General features: G+C 40.3%; 1 protein-coding gene across 7 annotated transcripts in view; it reads right to left on the bottom strand.

Annotated features, from left to right (window-relative positions):
* Positions 1–15,991, bottom strand: part of LOC109030972 (uncharacterized protein CG43867) — a 259,857-nt gene that overhangs the window by 194,401 nt on the left and 49,465 nt on the right. For all 7 annotated transcript variants that reach the window (XM_072297737.1, XM_019042216.2, XM_019042220.2 and 4 more), the window contains one exon: positions 12,130–14,797. In XM_072297737.1, coding sequence (XP_072153838.1) covers positions 12,130–12,396 — 267 coding nt within the window. In that variant the 5' untranslated portion in view covers positions 12,397–14,797. The remainder of the gene's footprint in view (positions 1–12,129; positions 14,798–15,991) is intronic.

Here is a 15,991-nt window from a genome sequence, read left to right as displayed (position 1 = left end):
CGTCCGATGTCCATTTACGAGGGTCATCCAATGTGGTTCCCTACCTCTTATCTTCCAAACGGAAAGAGATAAATCAAATCGGTAAAAAAGCTCTTATAAAGCATACTCTAAGCTTTAAAAGAAGCTCAAGTTTTTGAAAATTGGTCGAGGGGTTCGCGAGGAAACTTAATTTTACTGCGACAACTTCCTGTCGCCGCGCGCCCACCTTCGGAGTCTGGATGCGCGGAGAGTTGATTATTTCAGACTTGGGTTTTCGCCGCTGAGCATCATATCAAAAAGAAATTTGAAGGTTTTTATTGAGTAGACCTTACCTTACTTTTTGACGTAGTCTCCGCCTCTGTTTTGACATTTCTGGTGTCAATATTGCAGCTTCTTGATGCCTTCCGCGTAGAGGCTGGCTCTTGTCTTGGCACCGGAATCCGTCATTGACAGCGCTCTGTACTTCCGAATCATTCGGATTCCGCTTTCCTCCGAGGAAGTTTTTCAGCTCAGTGAACAGACGAAAGTCACATGAGGCTGAATCGTAAGAGTACGGAAGATGGAGGGAAATTTTCTTATGCAAAGCAACTGATTCGGAAGTGTAGAGGGCTTGTCAATGACTGGTTTCGGTCCCAAGACAAGAGCCAGCTTCTACGCGGAGGGCATCATGAAGCTGCAATATTGATACCAGAAATGTCAAAACAGAGGCAGGGACTTCGTCAAAAAGTAAGGTAAGGTCTACTTAATAAAAACCTTCAAATTTCTTTTTGATATGATGCTTAGCGGCGAAAACCCAAGTCTGAAATAATCGACTCTCCGCGCATCCAAACTCCGAAGGTGGGCGCGCGGCGACAGGAAGTTGTCGCAGTAAAATTAAGTTTCCTCGCGAACCCCTCGACCAATTTTCAAAAACTTGAGCTTCTTTTAAAGCTTAGAGTATGCCTTATAAGAGCTTTTTTACCGATTTGATTTATCTCTTTCCGTTTGGAAGATAAGAGGTAGGGAACCTCATTGGATGACCCTTTAAATTCTGCGAAAACGGTACATGATAGCCCATGATTTTTGTTTAACAACCTGTATAAGTAATCGAAACTTTCCCAATCTTTTTTCAATTTTTAACTTGTTTAAGACGCATTTCAAAACCATTTTACTGACTGTAATTTTTTTATAGATGGAAAGTCATGATTAATGCTAAAGTTTCCGTCCGGTAAATGTATTACTCCAGTATTTGTCTTGTTCTTTCTCCTTAGCATGAGTTTTCCTGTTAAAAAGTTCACACTTTATTTTGTTTAACATCGATTCACCCTACTTTATATAATTACACTCGATTTTATGCATTCTAGGCAATCCTAGAGTAGAGCAAAAGAGTGGAGTGGTTGCGCGGACTGCACCGCCCCGGAAAATCCATTTTGAGACGGTAACTTTTGCAACGCTGGGGTGCCGTCTCGTTACGCTCTAAGGACAAGCTTGATACACGAATTTGTAGCATTTTGAATCTACTTTCATTTGAAAGGATCTACTTACTTTAAAGAATAGCTGAACAACAGTTACAAGCAAAAAACCATTAAAAAACGAAATTTTGAAAATTTTGGGCTATCTATGAGAACCCTGTAATGACCGCAATTTTCATCAGAAAAATTTCAAAACCGGGTTAAATAAGACCGAATTTTTATCTGCTTTCATGTGAGATCCACAAACTCTGTCTTAAAATCAACGGCTTTGGCGATAATAGCCGTAAAACGAGAGAATAACCTATTTTTGACCGTTTTTTATCGGGGGGGGGGGGGGGGGCTTAGAGGGGTCCCCATGATTGTTCGAGGGGGCAATTTTGGATTCTCGTTAAGGTCCCGCTATAGATGAGAAATTAAATGAGAAAAAAAGTTCTGCTCCCAAAACATGCGATGGTAGCCGAAAAACGAGAGAAAATAACCGATTTTTGACAGTTGTTTCGATTATGGAGGGGTTTTCGGGGGGGTCCCCATGATTGGTCGAGAGGTCAAATTTGGATTCTCGTTAAGAACTCCCTATAGATGAGAAATTATATGAGAAAAAAATTTCTGCTCTCAAAACGTGCTCTAGTAGCAGAACAACGAGAGAAAATAACCAATTTATGACTGTTTTTTTGATGTTGGGGGTTTTCGGGGGGGGGGGGTTCCCATGATTTGTCGAGGGGGTAAATTTGGATTCTCGTTCAGGACCCTCTGAAGATGAATAATTTCACCCTACTTTATATAATTCTAATCGATTTCATGCATTCTAGGCAATCCTGAACACATATCTTGAGGGGCAATCTCAAAGTATGCGAAAACGTCCGATGTCCATTAATTTTCTTCTTCCGCCGTCACGTAACTTTCACTGAAGCCTCGAAGAAAAGAGAAATATTTTTTTTTGTGTTACTGGAGGTCTGACATTATGTTTTACTCTAGTTTAAAGGTTTTTGGAGAGGTCAAAAATAATGGTTTTTGGGCAGATTTTTGCAATGTATGCGAAAACGTCCGATGTCCAAAGCCCTTTTTTTAAAATTACTCAGCACTGATTGGGAGTTGGAATGGGACACAGTTGTGTGCCTTTTCTACAACCCTTTACTAAGAAACACATGCCTTGATTTTCTTCAAAACGCCGATTCTAAAGGCCTCCACAGTTTTTTGCGGTTTACCAAAAGTTGATTTTTTGGACATCGGACGTTTTCTAGATTGTGTTGTTGAAATTAATCGATCCTTGCGTCACTCCAATTACAGAATTCTCAATGAGGCAGTAAAATATAGGGATAAAGCCATATGGGTACCATTTTGTCAGTAAAATCGATTGAACATTATGTTAAGAATGTCAGAAATTTATAAAATACACTTTGAAACTTGGACTTCGGTGGCTAGATGAGGTAGAGAAGGACTCGAGAAAGTTGAAAAATAACGGTTGGAATAAAAAAGCAGAAGATAGCATGTTATGGCGAGACGTAGTTGTGGACGCAAGGGCCCTCAAAGGGGTGTACCGCTGCAGTGGATCGCGTCGATGGGAGAGGTCGGACAAAATTTGCAAACTTTAAACGTTTATAACTCCGTTCATACAAAACTTCGAGGTTCTAATGGTGGTTCCATTCGTTCCCTCGTGAAATTTCCTTCTAATAGCACTCTTAAACTTAAAAATGTGATGAAATAAACATCAAAATTCGCAGTTTTTGTCAAAAATTTCATATCCGACCTCTCTAATTGACTCAATCCACTGTGCGCCGAAGGGTGAGTATATATGATATCTTTAATATCTTATTGTATAGGAGCTGATTTCCGGACTTTCTCTTGAGTGATCCGTTTTCCTACTGAAATTTTAAAGAGGAAACATGTTGCGTTGCGTGGTGCTTCAATTTATTCTTTGTCCAAAGGCCCATTGTTCATTCCTCAAGAGCCTCTAAGGACAATGACACTAATCGTCATTTCCCTCACAAAAGAACGTATCTCCATTGCAATGTTGCCAAATTTCCCCTCGGAAATTGCATAGTAACCAGGAGAATCTTGGGCATTTCTAATTGATAATTTCACTGACACTCCCCCAGATTTCATGCAAAAATCAGACAAATTTGGTATAAAAATAGCACAGATACATTTTTGTAAAATTAATTAATTGTTTGAGCTAATTTGGCAACTTTGGATGAGTTACGTTCCTTCGTCCAGGAGAGGGCGTAATGTTCTTTGTACTATTTAGAGGAAATTTGGCAATTGGGTGCGACACTGTTCCACTAGACTCCCCGAACGAGGGCCGAATTTGCCTCTTTCCCTTTTCAACAGAGGCAGAGTATTTATTTTTAATTTCCTTCAACAACTTAGCTCCCTCAAGTTTATCGTTCCTTCGTTTCGTGCTGCCTCGACAACGGTCTGGGTCACGTTGTCAAACATGTCCGATTCCTTACTTCTTAGGTCGATCATTCATTAATTGGTTTACATTTTCCAATTAAAAACTACTACTTTTATAGTAGAAGAACAAGATCCTTCTTCGTAGCTTCACTGGGACATCCAAATTGTAATATTTTCACCGACGAAAGTATGAAATGATAACGAAGGAAGCATCTCAGACAATAATTCGCCATAAGGCATGGCAATGTAAAATGGAAACGTTAATATCTTAGTTAGGAGTTAATTTCAATATTTTTTGATGCAAGAATCGCGTTCTACGTAAAACTGACCCACTCCCGTGCCGGAACCATCTCTCGGACATGTAATTACACCGTTTCTCGCTCAGAGTGTCTAGTTTTTTTTTTTTTTTTTTTTTTTTTTTTTTTTTTTTTTTTTTTACCCATTTTAGGAAATCCTGATTTTTGACTGCTAAACCCTGATTTCATAATATTTCCAAATCCTGACCTCACGCAAGAGGAATGTAACTCTCACAAAAAAAGCTCGATAAAAAAATCGATTGGACGGCCGACTTTTCTCAAATCCTGATTTAACGACCGATTTTTCCTCAAATCCTGATGAAATCGGTGTTCAATCCTGATTGACCTCAAATCCTGATAGAATCAGGAAATGGGGAAACAGTGTGCACAAATTCAGTATTGAGGCGCCTTCAATTCGAGTGATACTCCCAGCTTTGCCGGAGAGTTAGTTTAGTTGCGTGACCTAACTAAACCCAATCTGACTCAGTTGTGATGCTAGACATCCTGCAGTGCTTACTTAAATTCCCACTGTTTCTTCAATCGTAAAAGTTTTGATAGCAACTCCTTCCCGATTTTTCAAAATCAGGTAGTACGACGGCCCTGACAACGCCGCTTCTGTGTTACAGTCGTGTGGCTGGTGTTTTCCTCTCAGTGTTTTACTCGCAAAACGCCCCCTCCCTTCTACACCGCCCCACCCCGCCTTCTCTCAGAGAGGTTCCTTTCGAAGAAGAAAAGCGTCCTGCGCGGCCTGCGAGAGGGAGGCACGGGGAGGCTTCGCAACTTGTTTTCGCAGCTCCTTAGCGCGTAATTTTCGCGGGCGGGAAAATTTATTCCTCGGCGAAAATTTGACTTGATGGCGTTGCGATACGGCACGACCGCCCAACATCGCCGTCAAGTGGTACGAAAAAAAAAATGCTGCACGAAACAAACACGGATAAACAAGATTGGGATTCTGACTTGAAATAAAAACAAATTGTGAACACGGTGTTAAAATAATTTCTCCTTGCACAGTAACATTTGTTTCTTCGTTTGTCAATCTGTATCTAGTCCTGAATTCTTGAGCAAAAAAAATCGACTTACTCCACGAATTATTCCATCTTTAGATAAAAAAGAAATTGACTAGATAGAAGACACCCCATCGCGTGCAGAAAAAAAGAGAGAGAGAGAGAAAATAAACATAAATGCCTGAAAACAAACAAAAAAGCATAAAAAGAAGAGAGGAGGGGGGGGGGACCAAAATAATTTAGTTGAATCATCTTATGTGAGTAAATAATTTTAGATTGACTCTGGTAATCATGACTAAACACAAATACAAACTAAAACGATAAATCCAGATACAAACTAAATCCTTTCCTTAAAAGTAAATTCTTTCATGTAGTTCAAATCAATCGGGCAAAAATTTTCGAAGGTAGAATAGGAATTGCATAACGTGGAATATAAATATACCACAAAAACTGTGTGAAAATTATTATCTCAAAACATTATGATGGGTTAAAGTTCAAGCGATAAAAAAGGAGATAAAGTTCTTGAGAGAATTTGGATAGAGTTTATCGGAGAGGAACCAACCCACACTAGGTTGATATTGAGAAAAAGAGGTTTGAAGTTTTATTTAAGACTCGATGAATGTAAACTTTAACTCATCTTTTCACACATGAATCTTTTTTTCTCGACTTTGAGTTTTTGGCAGGAGAAAATGTACAACTAGAGAAACTCAAAAACATTATAAATTCAATTTTTTTGAAAATGTAAGTTGGTTCCTTTCTGATGAACTCATGGTCAATTCACAATATTGACTTTTTTTTAACAAACCGAGAGTGAGTTTAATTCAAAGCTGTATGTTTGTTGGCCATTTTTCAACTTTTTTCGGCCACTGCACTTATTGAAGCTTTATTCCAATAATGTAACTATTTTCAATTCTTCATGTATAGTACATGCTCATGAATTCAAAATATATTCTGAGGTTTTTTAAAGTTTCGAAAGTGCTTAAAATATAGCGGAGGCTGCGCACGAGCTTACAACAATGCAGACGGCAGTGTCGTTTATTTTGCATTTGCAAACAATTCGCAGGCTCCTCTCTCCCGTTATCAGATGGGGCCTCAAAGCCTCCGGTGACAAGTGTAGACGCAAACGATGAATCCACCCGCATCGTCGGGGCTTAAAATAACGTAATTTCCGGTGAAAATTGGCAACGTCCGACTCGGTTGTGTTCCTTCCACGATAAAGTAAAGGCTGTGAAATTTGCAGCTGCGCCGCCATAAGCGGAAGAATATGCATTTTCAACTCGAGAGTATACGCAATAACCTAAGTGGCATGTTTCTGGTGGTATCTGGACCCCCTTCCCCCTGACAGCAGCCAATAACCGAGCGCGAATAACCTTAGATGAAGAATCCTCAGCACGGAATCAGAAACAATGTATAATTTTAGAGACTCCGCACTGCTAAACTCCCTATCCAGTATCTCTGTGTGATATAAAAGTTACTTCCGAAAGTCAAAGCTCTGATTCACTTGTGGAATTAAAATTACTCGGCGAGGTAGGTAGTTTCCTCAATATAACATTCTTGTCCTAAGATCAACACTGACACTACTTCTCGTCAAGTAAATTGTTTAAATTGTTGTAAGGTTTTGGGTGCCTTCGAAAATTATGGTTCTTAATGAAATGCATAATATTTGCGATCTGAGAAATAAAAATTGAGCGGGAAAATTTGGAGGATAAAATTTAAAAAGATTGGTGTTCCAGTAAGCGACATGCCGAAATGTTTGCATTTTTCGAAAAAAGTAATACCTGCTTGAGTATTTGACGGAAGGTCTGATATTAATATTTGCCTGCGAAATATGAATGTGATGGTCCGCCAAAAAAAAAAGAAAAAAAAAGAGAAAAAAAACAAGCGACGAAACACTGGAAACTACGCAGCGCGAGCGCGATGGCGCGCGGCGTCAAACTATTTCGCCTTCAATTGGGCGGTTATACCAGATCACTTCCTGAGAGTTCGAATAGTTGCATGCGGTATCCTGTGCAGGTAAGCTGCTTCTCGTTTTTCCTTCTCACGGCAGCATTGACAGGATACTAATCTGTCGTGCTGAGGAAGAACGCTGTATGAACATTCGAGAATTGCCAAATTTTGCTGGATAATACATGTAGTTTTGAAGAAAATTCACTGGAAAAAAAAAAAAAAAAACACATTGGATCTAGAGTCCAGACTTTTGAAAACTTGACAAGAAGAAATACTCTTGATTCAATCGGATTTTTGCTTGAATCAAAACGAAATCCGCTTAAATTAAGAGACTTGGTTCTTGATTTAAGCTAGATTCTGAATGAATCAAGAGTACTTTTTCTTGTCGATGTTTTTAAGAGTCTGGACTCTAGATCCAATGTGTTTTTTTTTCCTGTGTTGCGCATACTTTTCCTTGGAATTTGCAGATATTTCAGAGTGAATTCCAAACAAAATTGTCTGAAATTTTTCAGGAAAAACATCACAATTTTCTACGTGAATTCGTTTTTATGAAGGAAACATGGCAACGTCTGAAGGCTCATATGGCGTTCTTCCTTAGCACGGCAGCGATGGAGGGTCTCTCTTCGTCTCAGAGATAATCAGACTACATTTTAAAAGTTACGAAATGAACCCGGAGGTCAGGATTCTCATGCCATGTTCCCTCTGGCAAACTCAATCCCAATATTCCAATCCCGATCTCGAGAAAATCACGCTCGGCGGCGAGGAATCTGAAGGAGGAAATTGCGAACGTGAGGCGTCAGACTTCGGACGCGGGTTTTAACCGCTGCCATGCCGGTCCGATCGCCTCTCTTTAGGGGTTGAAGAGAGAGGCCGTGTCCGTCAACCCCCCACCCCTATTCCGTCCGACCCGTATAATTGACAAGATGCGTTTACTTATAGCCCCGCGCCCCGTGTTAATTAAACTACCGGGCGACGTTGCCAAACCTCGCGACTCGCGACTTGGCGCGTGGCGTTCGGTGGGGTTACGACGGGCCGATGTGGCAATTTTCGGCGCCTTGAAATGACCGGATCGGAAAACAAGAAAATGAGGCCTGACGTTTGAAACTGCGTTGCATGGTGGAACACAAGGCACACGAGCGAAAAAAACACGCATCTCGGCGGCTGAAGTGCGAGATCATGTATCTCCGTTTGTGAAGTTGAAGTCTTTCAGTAGTACTTCTATTTTTCTCTGCTTGCAAAACTAGTCAACGTAATTTCTTGACAAATTCCTTGATTTTTCCTCTCTGTTAGAAGAGTATTCTTTGCAAATTTCAAGATGTAAACTTCATGTATTCCTCACGGAGAAATAAACTTCGTGCATGGGACCCGAAGTTTAGGTCATATGGATCTCTGAAGTTCTCTGATTGAGCATCTGAACACTTAAGGTCTAGCTGCCGAAGTTCAGATCTGACATCTGAATCTTCAATTCTTACATCTGAAGTACTTAAGATGTGAGAACCGAAGTTTTTCGGATGTGAAAACCGAAGTACTTCAGATGTAAGAACTGAAGTTTCAGATGTGTGATCCGAACCTCGACAGCTAGACCTTAAGAGTTCAGATGCTCAATCTGAAAACTTCAGAGATCCATATGACCTAAATTTCGAGTCCCACGCACGAAGATGTTTTCTCCGTGCTCTTCGAAAAAATAAACTAGGGCAGAAATTTTGAAACACCGCAATGGAGATACATTGTCGCACTTCAGCCATCGATATGATCGTCAACTACGGTTAAAAATCTTAGAAAGAGGCTCAAAAAGCAGCGACGATTCAGGTCCTGACAGCGTCATTTTAATAAGACAAAAAGTAATTGCTTTGATTCCAAGACATACGAGTGCGTGGTAAACTATTGAAGCAAATAAAAATGCTTTCATTCGGGGGATGGGAAAGTCATAACGAGTATAAACATTCTTTGGACTACATTTTGCAATTTGGAACTATAAATTCTAACCCGGTATAGAAATAACGTATGTGCCATTAGTTTCCCTATGCAATAGGTGTTTTTCCAGAAGAGCCAGAATTTATAGTTCCAAATTGCAAAAGCAGTCCATTTGAACTACATTTCGTCGCTCTTCTGACGTAAGGGCGTACCTCTATATCCTCATGAGCCTCGGAGCGCATGGCGTTATATGGACAACAAGGCTCACGTGGAAATGGATATACGCCTTCATGTTAGAGGGACGACTATTCGGAGATGGTAAATAACTGCTGTTTTATCCCTGCGTAAGGCTCAATGTAGAAAATAAACTTTAACTCCTCTTTTCACGAACTAATTTCTTTTTTTTTCGACTTTCGCAGATTTGGACAGGTGAATATATACGACTAGTGAAATTCAAAAACATTCTCAACTCAAATTTGTCGAAAATGTGCGTTGGTTCCTTTCTGATGAGCTCGGTCCAATTCATCCCTTCATCTTCATCCCCTCCGAATCGGCAACCATGTTCTGATACGATGACCCTGTTCAGATATAATTAAGGGTCGTCCTTCCGCCGTTTGACATGTAAAGCTCTGTGAACTGACACAACCCCACTCCCTCGTCCTATCCTTACCCCACCCCCGCCCCTCGACTAGTCCAATATGGACCGTGAATTATAAATCGAGCCGGCCAACGAGATTTGATTACGTTTTCTCCGAGTAAGAAATTCATTAACGCCCCCCTCCCCCTCCTTCCGCAGGCCTGCCGATTCCCTTTTTGAGGGGTGTAATAACTTTTGAACTTTTGCTGACCCCACCTGTAAAGTTTCATATTTACCTAACTTTCAGAGGCCGGCCTAATCCGTCGTTCCGAGGAAGAACGCCGTATGAGCCTTGGGATGTTGCCAAATTGATCAGCGAGGATGAAACCACACCAACTCGGAGGAATGAAAATGTCCGAGACGCAAAACACTGCACGGTGGATGAAGAAATTGGTCTCAGAAACAGCTTTTCGGTGCCAAAGGACAAGTTATTTGGGACATATAAAAGGCCCTAGTTGACATATATGCGCCATCTTCGAGGACTTCCATGAAAATTGGGCACTTTCAAGTTGGTGAGTTATCATTCTCACAAATTCAGATTTCGTTTAAAACTTGTTGATATTTTCATTCCAATTTCCGAATCGTTTTATTTGCAATTTGATCTAAAATATTCTGAAAATTCAAAAGGAATATATTTTTGATTTTTTTCAAAAAAGGTATTTCATCGGAGGAAATTTGGCAACGCTCGAAGGCTCATACGGCGTTTTTCCTTGGCACGGCAGAAAAGCCGCCCTGCTGGGGATGAGAAGGGACGAGCCGGTAGGCCTTCCTGGTGATAAATCAATATTGGTAGAGGCTCCGAACAAGTGACCGGATAAAAATTTAATATTTGGGCCGTCCGGAAGTAAATACAACGGGATCCAGAAGTTGAGCTCCCTTAAGCTGTATAATACGTACGCAGTTTTTCTCTTGCCACTTTCTTTTTCCTGAAGCTGTAACGTTCCGTCAAGCTCCCGTAGGACGGATGTTTGGCTCAAGCTTTAAAAAAAGGTTTCGAAGGGTTAAAAATAGATTCAACTTGAAAAAGCTTTTTGGTGGTCTTGGGTGTAAAGACCGTTTTCCAATTGGCATTTTTCAGGTGGGCTTGTATTGCTAAACTGTGATCAAGCGGGGATTTGATTATTTCTTCGGGAGGATTAAAAGCAACCTAAAACACATAAGCGACTGAGGAGTATAATCCGGACTTGGGTGATTTTTGCGTCTGTTCCCCGTTGTCGGCTCTTATCGATAGTGAAACTGAAAAAAACGTGTACTTCCTTCGTAGTGTTTTAAAATCCACGCTACCAATGTATTTCACCACAAGAGAAAGAACCGACACTCTCGCTTGAATTTTTGCCAGAATATATTTTATACAGAGAGAAAAAAACATCAAGGAAGTTTACAAGAAATAATGTTGAATATTTACATTAGAAGGTATGTAGCATCGCAAACCGTGATACGCGTTTTTTTTGCAGTTTCATCCTTGAATTTCTCTCAGTTTTGAGATGAAAATACTGAAGACAACACGCAAAAGAAACGAAAGGTCAGGGTCGGTAGACCAGGGATCCAGCCTCGGGCGTACAGCAAAGTTCAAACGCACACGGTAGCAACAAGGAGCACACATATCCACTCTTGAGTTGGCACAAGTGTTTACCCGCAGGAGCTTCCCACGCATAAATTCGGGACTTTCATCTCTGCGCACCGGAGCTTCCTTCTTTTGTCTTGATCCTCATTTTGCAATGGGCACATCGCTTTGTGTTCGACATTACACAGGGTGTTTCAGGGTCAAACGGCCTAATTGTGTTGCTGTGCCAAGGAAAAACGCCGTGATAGCATTCTAATGTTGCCACGATTCCAGCGATGTAATATGAATGTTTGAGGAGAGATATGTGTAATTCCCTTTGAAATTTTTAGATAATTTAGATCTAATTACAAATGGACCGCGTTGAGCAGAAAGGAACCAAGCCGCATCAGCTATTGCCAAATTTAACTGAGCAATTAAATGTTTTATATGAAAACGGTTGTGCAAATTATAGTGCAAATTTCAGTGATTTTTCAGCATAATAAGAAGCAAATTCCTTAAAATTTTCAATAAAAATCCACAAAAACGTCCTCTTGTAAAACATTAAATTTCCATTCAGATAAATTTGGCAATGACTAATGTGGCTTGGTTCTTTTCTGCTAAACGCGGTCCGAATGAAAGTCTGTGAAAAATTGGAGGAAAATTATTCTCAGGTTTCCCGGAAAATTCGGCTGGAAGAAAAATGGCAACGTCTGAAGGTTCATAGTACACACCCTGCTAGAGTTAAAACAAAAGATATTTCAAAAATATATTAGCATTAGACGAAGGGGACGCCCAGTGAAAGGGTGGCGACAGGGGTTTTTAGAAGAAATGAGGGTGTGCCAACTCCTTGAGAGGCTTTGGGAGGAAAGGAGACTTTGGCGGGTAGGTGTCGCAGAGCGCGCTGTGCATAAAAGCGGCTTCATAGGTATGTATTAGCATTAGAAATGCTGAAGACGATGCTTACCTTTGAGTGGAGGACGGATTTGACCCTGGTGGCATGGTGCTTGAAGCGGGAGTATTCCAGCTGGAGCTCGACGCAGCGGTAGCAATCCTCGACGGAGGGGAGAGCCGCGGGGCTGCCAGGGCGGGAGCGGCGGAGGCGGGGGCTCCCAGGGATGGAACCCGAGCCCCAGGACGAGCCCGGGGAGTTGGGGAGGCAGTCCGACAACCGGGAGAGCGGGTCCCGCTCTTGCGAGGAGACCACCGAGAGCCGGTCGCCCTCATCGTCCATGGCGCCGTTACAGGGACTCGATACCACACGCGATACGTCCAGCACTGCATTGCCTAATCATTGCCTCTTGAAGGGGCATTATATGAATTTCCAAATCTTGCTCTACTAAATGACGAGGAAATCGATTTCTAAATGATACGGCTACGAAGGAACCTAGCTTTTATCTTTTACTAGGAAACTCGTTGTATGAAAACGTTGTATGAGACGCTAAGTTTCTTTTCCAGAAACCTTGAGGACGGTTATTCCTGAATGCTACGGTTGCGAAGAGAACCTAGCATTTACCTTCTAGCAGGAAACTCGTTGTATGAAAATATTGTATATGAGATAATAAGTTGTTTTTTTTTTCAGAAACCCTGGAAACGGTTTCTGATTCCACGCTCAGTATTAACGAGTAAACCCGATTCCAGATATTCTAGCCACGAAGAAAATTTTATGGATGGAAGTCAACGATTATTGAATTCCACTACCTCCAAAATTTTCAAATAAGAGCGCGAAAAATTATTAATTTTACTGATTGTACAGATTTTTATAGCTTGATACTGAGGAAATATTAATTCTAAAACCTCTGGTTGTGAATGAATGAAACTTCATAGGTGAGAGAGAGTGATCGCACAATTCCACGATCTCTAACACAATCAAATTGGAAGAACAGGAGCGATGTCTACGAAATGTAGATAGGACACTATCGAGGGGTCAACAGAAAAAAACTCCCCTCGGCTAAATATTTCAAAAGGCCTCTCTGAATTCCTACTAAAGCTATGCAAGTTGATTTTTAGATTTACGAACCTATGGCAACAGACTGACTGACATATCAGAGTACAATCGACACACTTATCCACAAAAGATACACAGTTGAAGCTGGTCAATCGATGATGAAAAGTTGTAGAGTTATACGGCCATTTCTAGCTAAAAAGACCAGGACGAAAACTTGATAAACAAAACAGCTAATCTACGCACTAGATTAAAAAAATTTCAGGGGGTTTAAAAATTAAAGTTACAGTGATGGCGAAAAGTGAATTTCTCGCAACTTCAGTTACGAAACAGTCTTGAAGCTTAAATTTTCGAGTACAATAGTTACAAACTCAAATCAGAATGCTAGAATAAGCAAGAAATGAGAACGCTGGAAAAAAGTATAAGAAATTGCTATGATAAGGATCATTTTCACGGAAAGTCATTTCCTAAGGGGTGGGATTAGAAGATTCAAAGATTCTTCAGAGAATGCTGAAATGAAAACTATTAAATTGAACTACTCGACTATTTATCGATCACGAGTTTAAGTCACTAAGATGGATGAGAGTTAAGGGGGTGTTTGATTAGTTTAATCCTTGTTCATACACCTATAATTACTAACACCGAATTCAGCCTTGAAGAAAGAAGTAAAAATCACAGAAGTTAACTAAAATAACGATTTTTTTAAACACGAAAGGCCAAAATAAGGAAGAGAACGTAAGCTACGATCAAGAGTCGGTAGTGGACGAGATAATACCAACAGGGTTAAGGAATAACTTTCTAAAACTTAAAGCTCAACGATCAATATCAATCCAAATTTCAACTTAAAGCTTAACGATCAAAATTAATAGAAATTGCCTACTTAAGCTAATAAGTTAGTGGCTTTATAAGCAAACCATTTGCGTTAAGTAAAAAGTGCAAACAATATTCTAAACAGACTTATAGTTTTAGTTAAGGCCTTGAAAATTAGCACGCATCTAAGTCTACTACAATTAGGACAGAAAGCTATTAAGCTTTCATTTAGTCTAAATAGAATTCCTTGCGAGAAGCGTTAGGGACTAACCTAAGAGAGAGAGCGGTGAGACAATCAATCTTAGGAGGCAAATTTAGGAATCAAAGAATAAGAAGTTCGCCAAGACACTTCCGTTGTTTAAAAGAAAGTTCAAGAAAAAAAAAAATTGTTATCTACGATAAAATCAATTGGCAAACGCCTAAAGGACCAAGAGGGCATCAAAATGTTGAATTTTAATGCTCGGATATCACGTGTCTAAGTACACTTAATTACCATGAGTGTGGGTAGAAGCGAAGTTAAAATTCGAAACTCAGTGGAGGGATCTAACGTCTTGGGCTTAAGTCTCACTGTTTTCGAGCGGATATCAATGACACAAGAACGACGGCACAAAAAATTTCGAATATGGCACGAAAAACTGCTAAATCGAGGAAGACTAGCTCTGCGTGTGTAACGTAATAAAATCGATGAAGAAAGTCTGAGTGGGACTCGTTTGGGACTCCAGGACCTGAATCGTACCACGTGAGGTTTCGAAGTTTCCGGCAGCCCGACTTTGAGGTGGACTTGGCGCTGGAGTGTCAGGATTTTCGAAAATCGAAACGAAGAGCGGTTAGAACGGAGGGGAAACCGTTTGCTGCCTGTGTCATCGAGTCCATGGGTGACCTGAAACAAAAAAGTAAAAATTCAAGTTAATAATGAATTCGTGTTATTTCATATTGTATAAGAATCACGCGATGAAAAACGAGAAAAAGAAAAAAACAAAAGAAACCGAAAGTCAGCAAATGGTTGCAAAATTGGCTCAAGCAATTACATTTTTAACAAGAATGTACCTGAGCAATTTTTGACAAAAAGTTTCCTGATTTTCGCGTGGGATCAGAAAAAATTAAGCGAAATTTATCTGTTAGAAATGTTCAAAATAAGTTGGGTTAGGTTAGGTAAAAATTGAAATTTGATAAGAGACTCAAAGTAACCATAAATACGGGGACTATTAACTGCGTCGTGCAAAACAAAATTGAGACACACAAATTAGCACAAGAGACAATAGAAAATTTAACGAGTGTTCGTTATAATTTCAGATTCGTCAGAACACACTAAAGCGCCAGGGAAAAGTCAAGGAATAGGTGACACATTTAATTAGCACAAGTGGAGATTACAGTGGGCGTTCTGGCTGTTTCAATCGCTAGGTCCGGATGCAACTGTTCGTGTTCTCGGTATGTCCGGATTGCATACTAAAAAATTGCAGGCGCTCTAGTTTTCTTGAGAACAACATATGGTAGATCACTGCGGTTTTTATTAGTTCTCCAGAGTTTTCTACATTGCACTTACAATCGTGTTTACCATGAGCTCATCGAATTTCAAATGTATCTTGTTGCATCATGGCACCGTTGCCAAATAGTGCAAATTTTCCAGCAAAAACAAATCGACAAAGGCACCGCAAATGCCTCTCCGGCAAATTGCTTCCGATAAAATGTCCGTAATTTGCATTTTTGTACAACGCTGCCATTGTGTTACAAAACTCATCCGCATTTCGAGAATTTCATGGTAAGCAGGATTGTAAATGCAGCGTAGAAACCCCTACAGAACTAACAACCGCAGCACGTCCATACGTTGTGCTTATGAAAACCAAAGCGCCTGCAATTTTTCGTGTATGCAACACGGACATCCTGAGAACACGAATAGTTGCATCCAGACCCAGCCATAGAAAAAGCTGGAGCTCCTGTCAGTCATTGCATTCATACGTCGTAGATGCACGAAGAAGGGCGGTTCAAGTATACAATAATAATCAAATTGAAAAGAAGAAATAAGTAAATTATTCATAAATATACAAATAAAGTGGAGCCGATTCATGCGGCAATG

This window comes from Bemisia tabaci, chromosome 3 (assembly GCF_918797505.1).
Source record: "Bemisia tabaci chromosome 3, PGI_BMITA_v3".
NCBI classification, from domain to species: domain Eukaryota; kingdom Metazoa; phylum Arthropoda; class Insecta; order Hemiptera; family Aleyrodidae; genus Bemisia; species Bemisia tabaci.
This window is presented reverse-complemented; position numbering and strand designations above follow the sequence as displayed.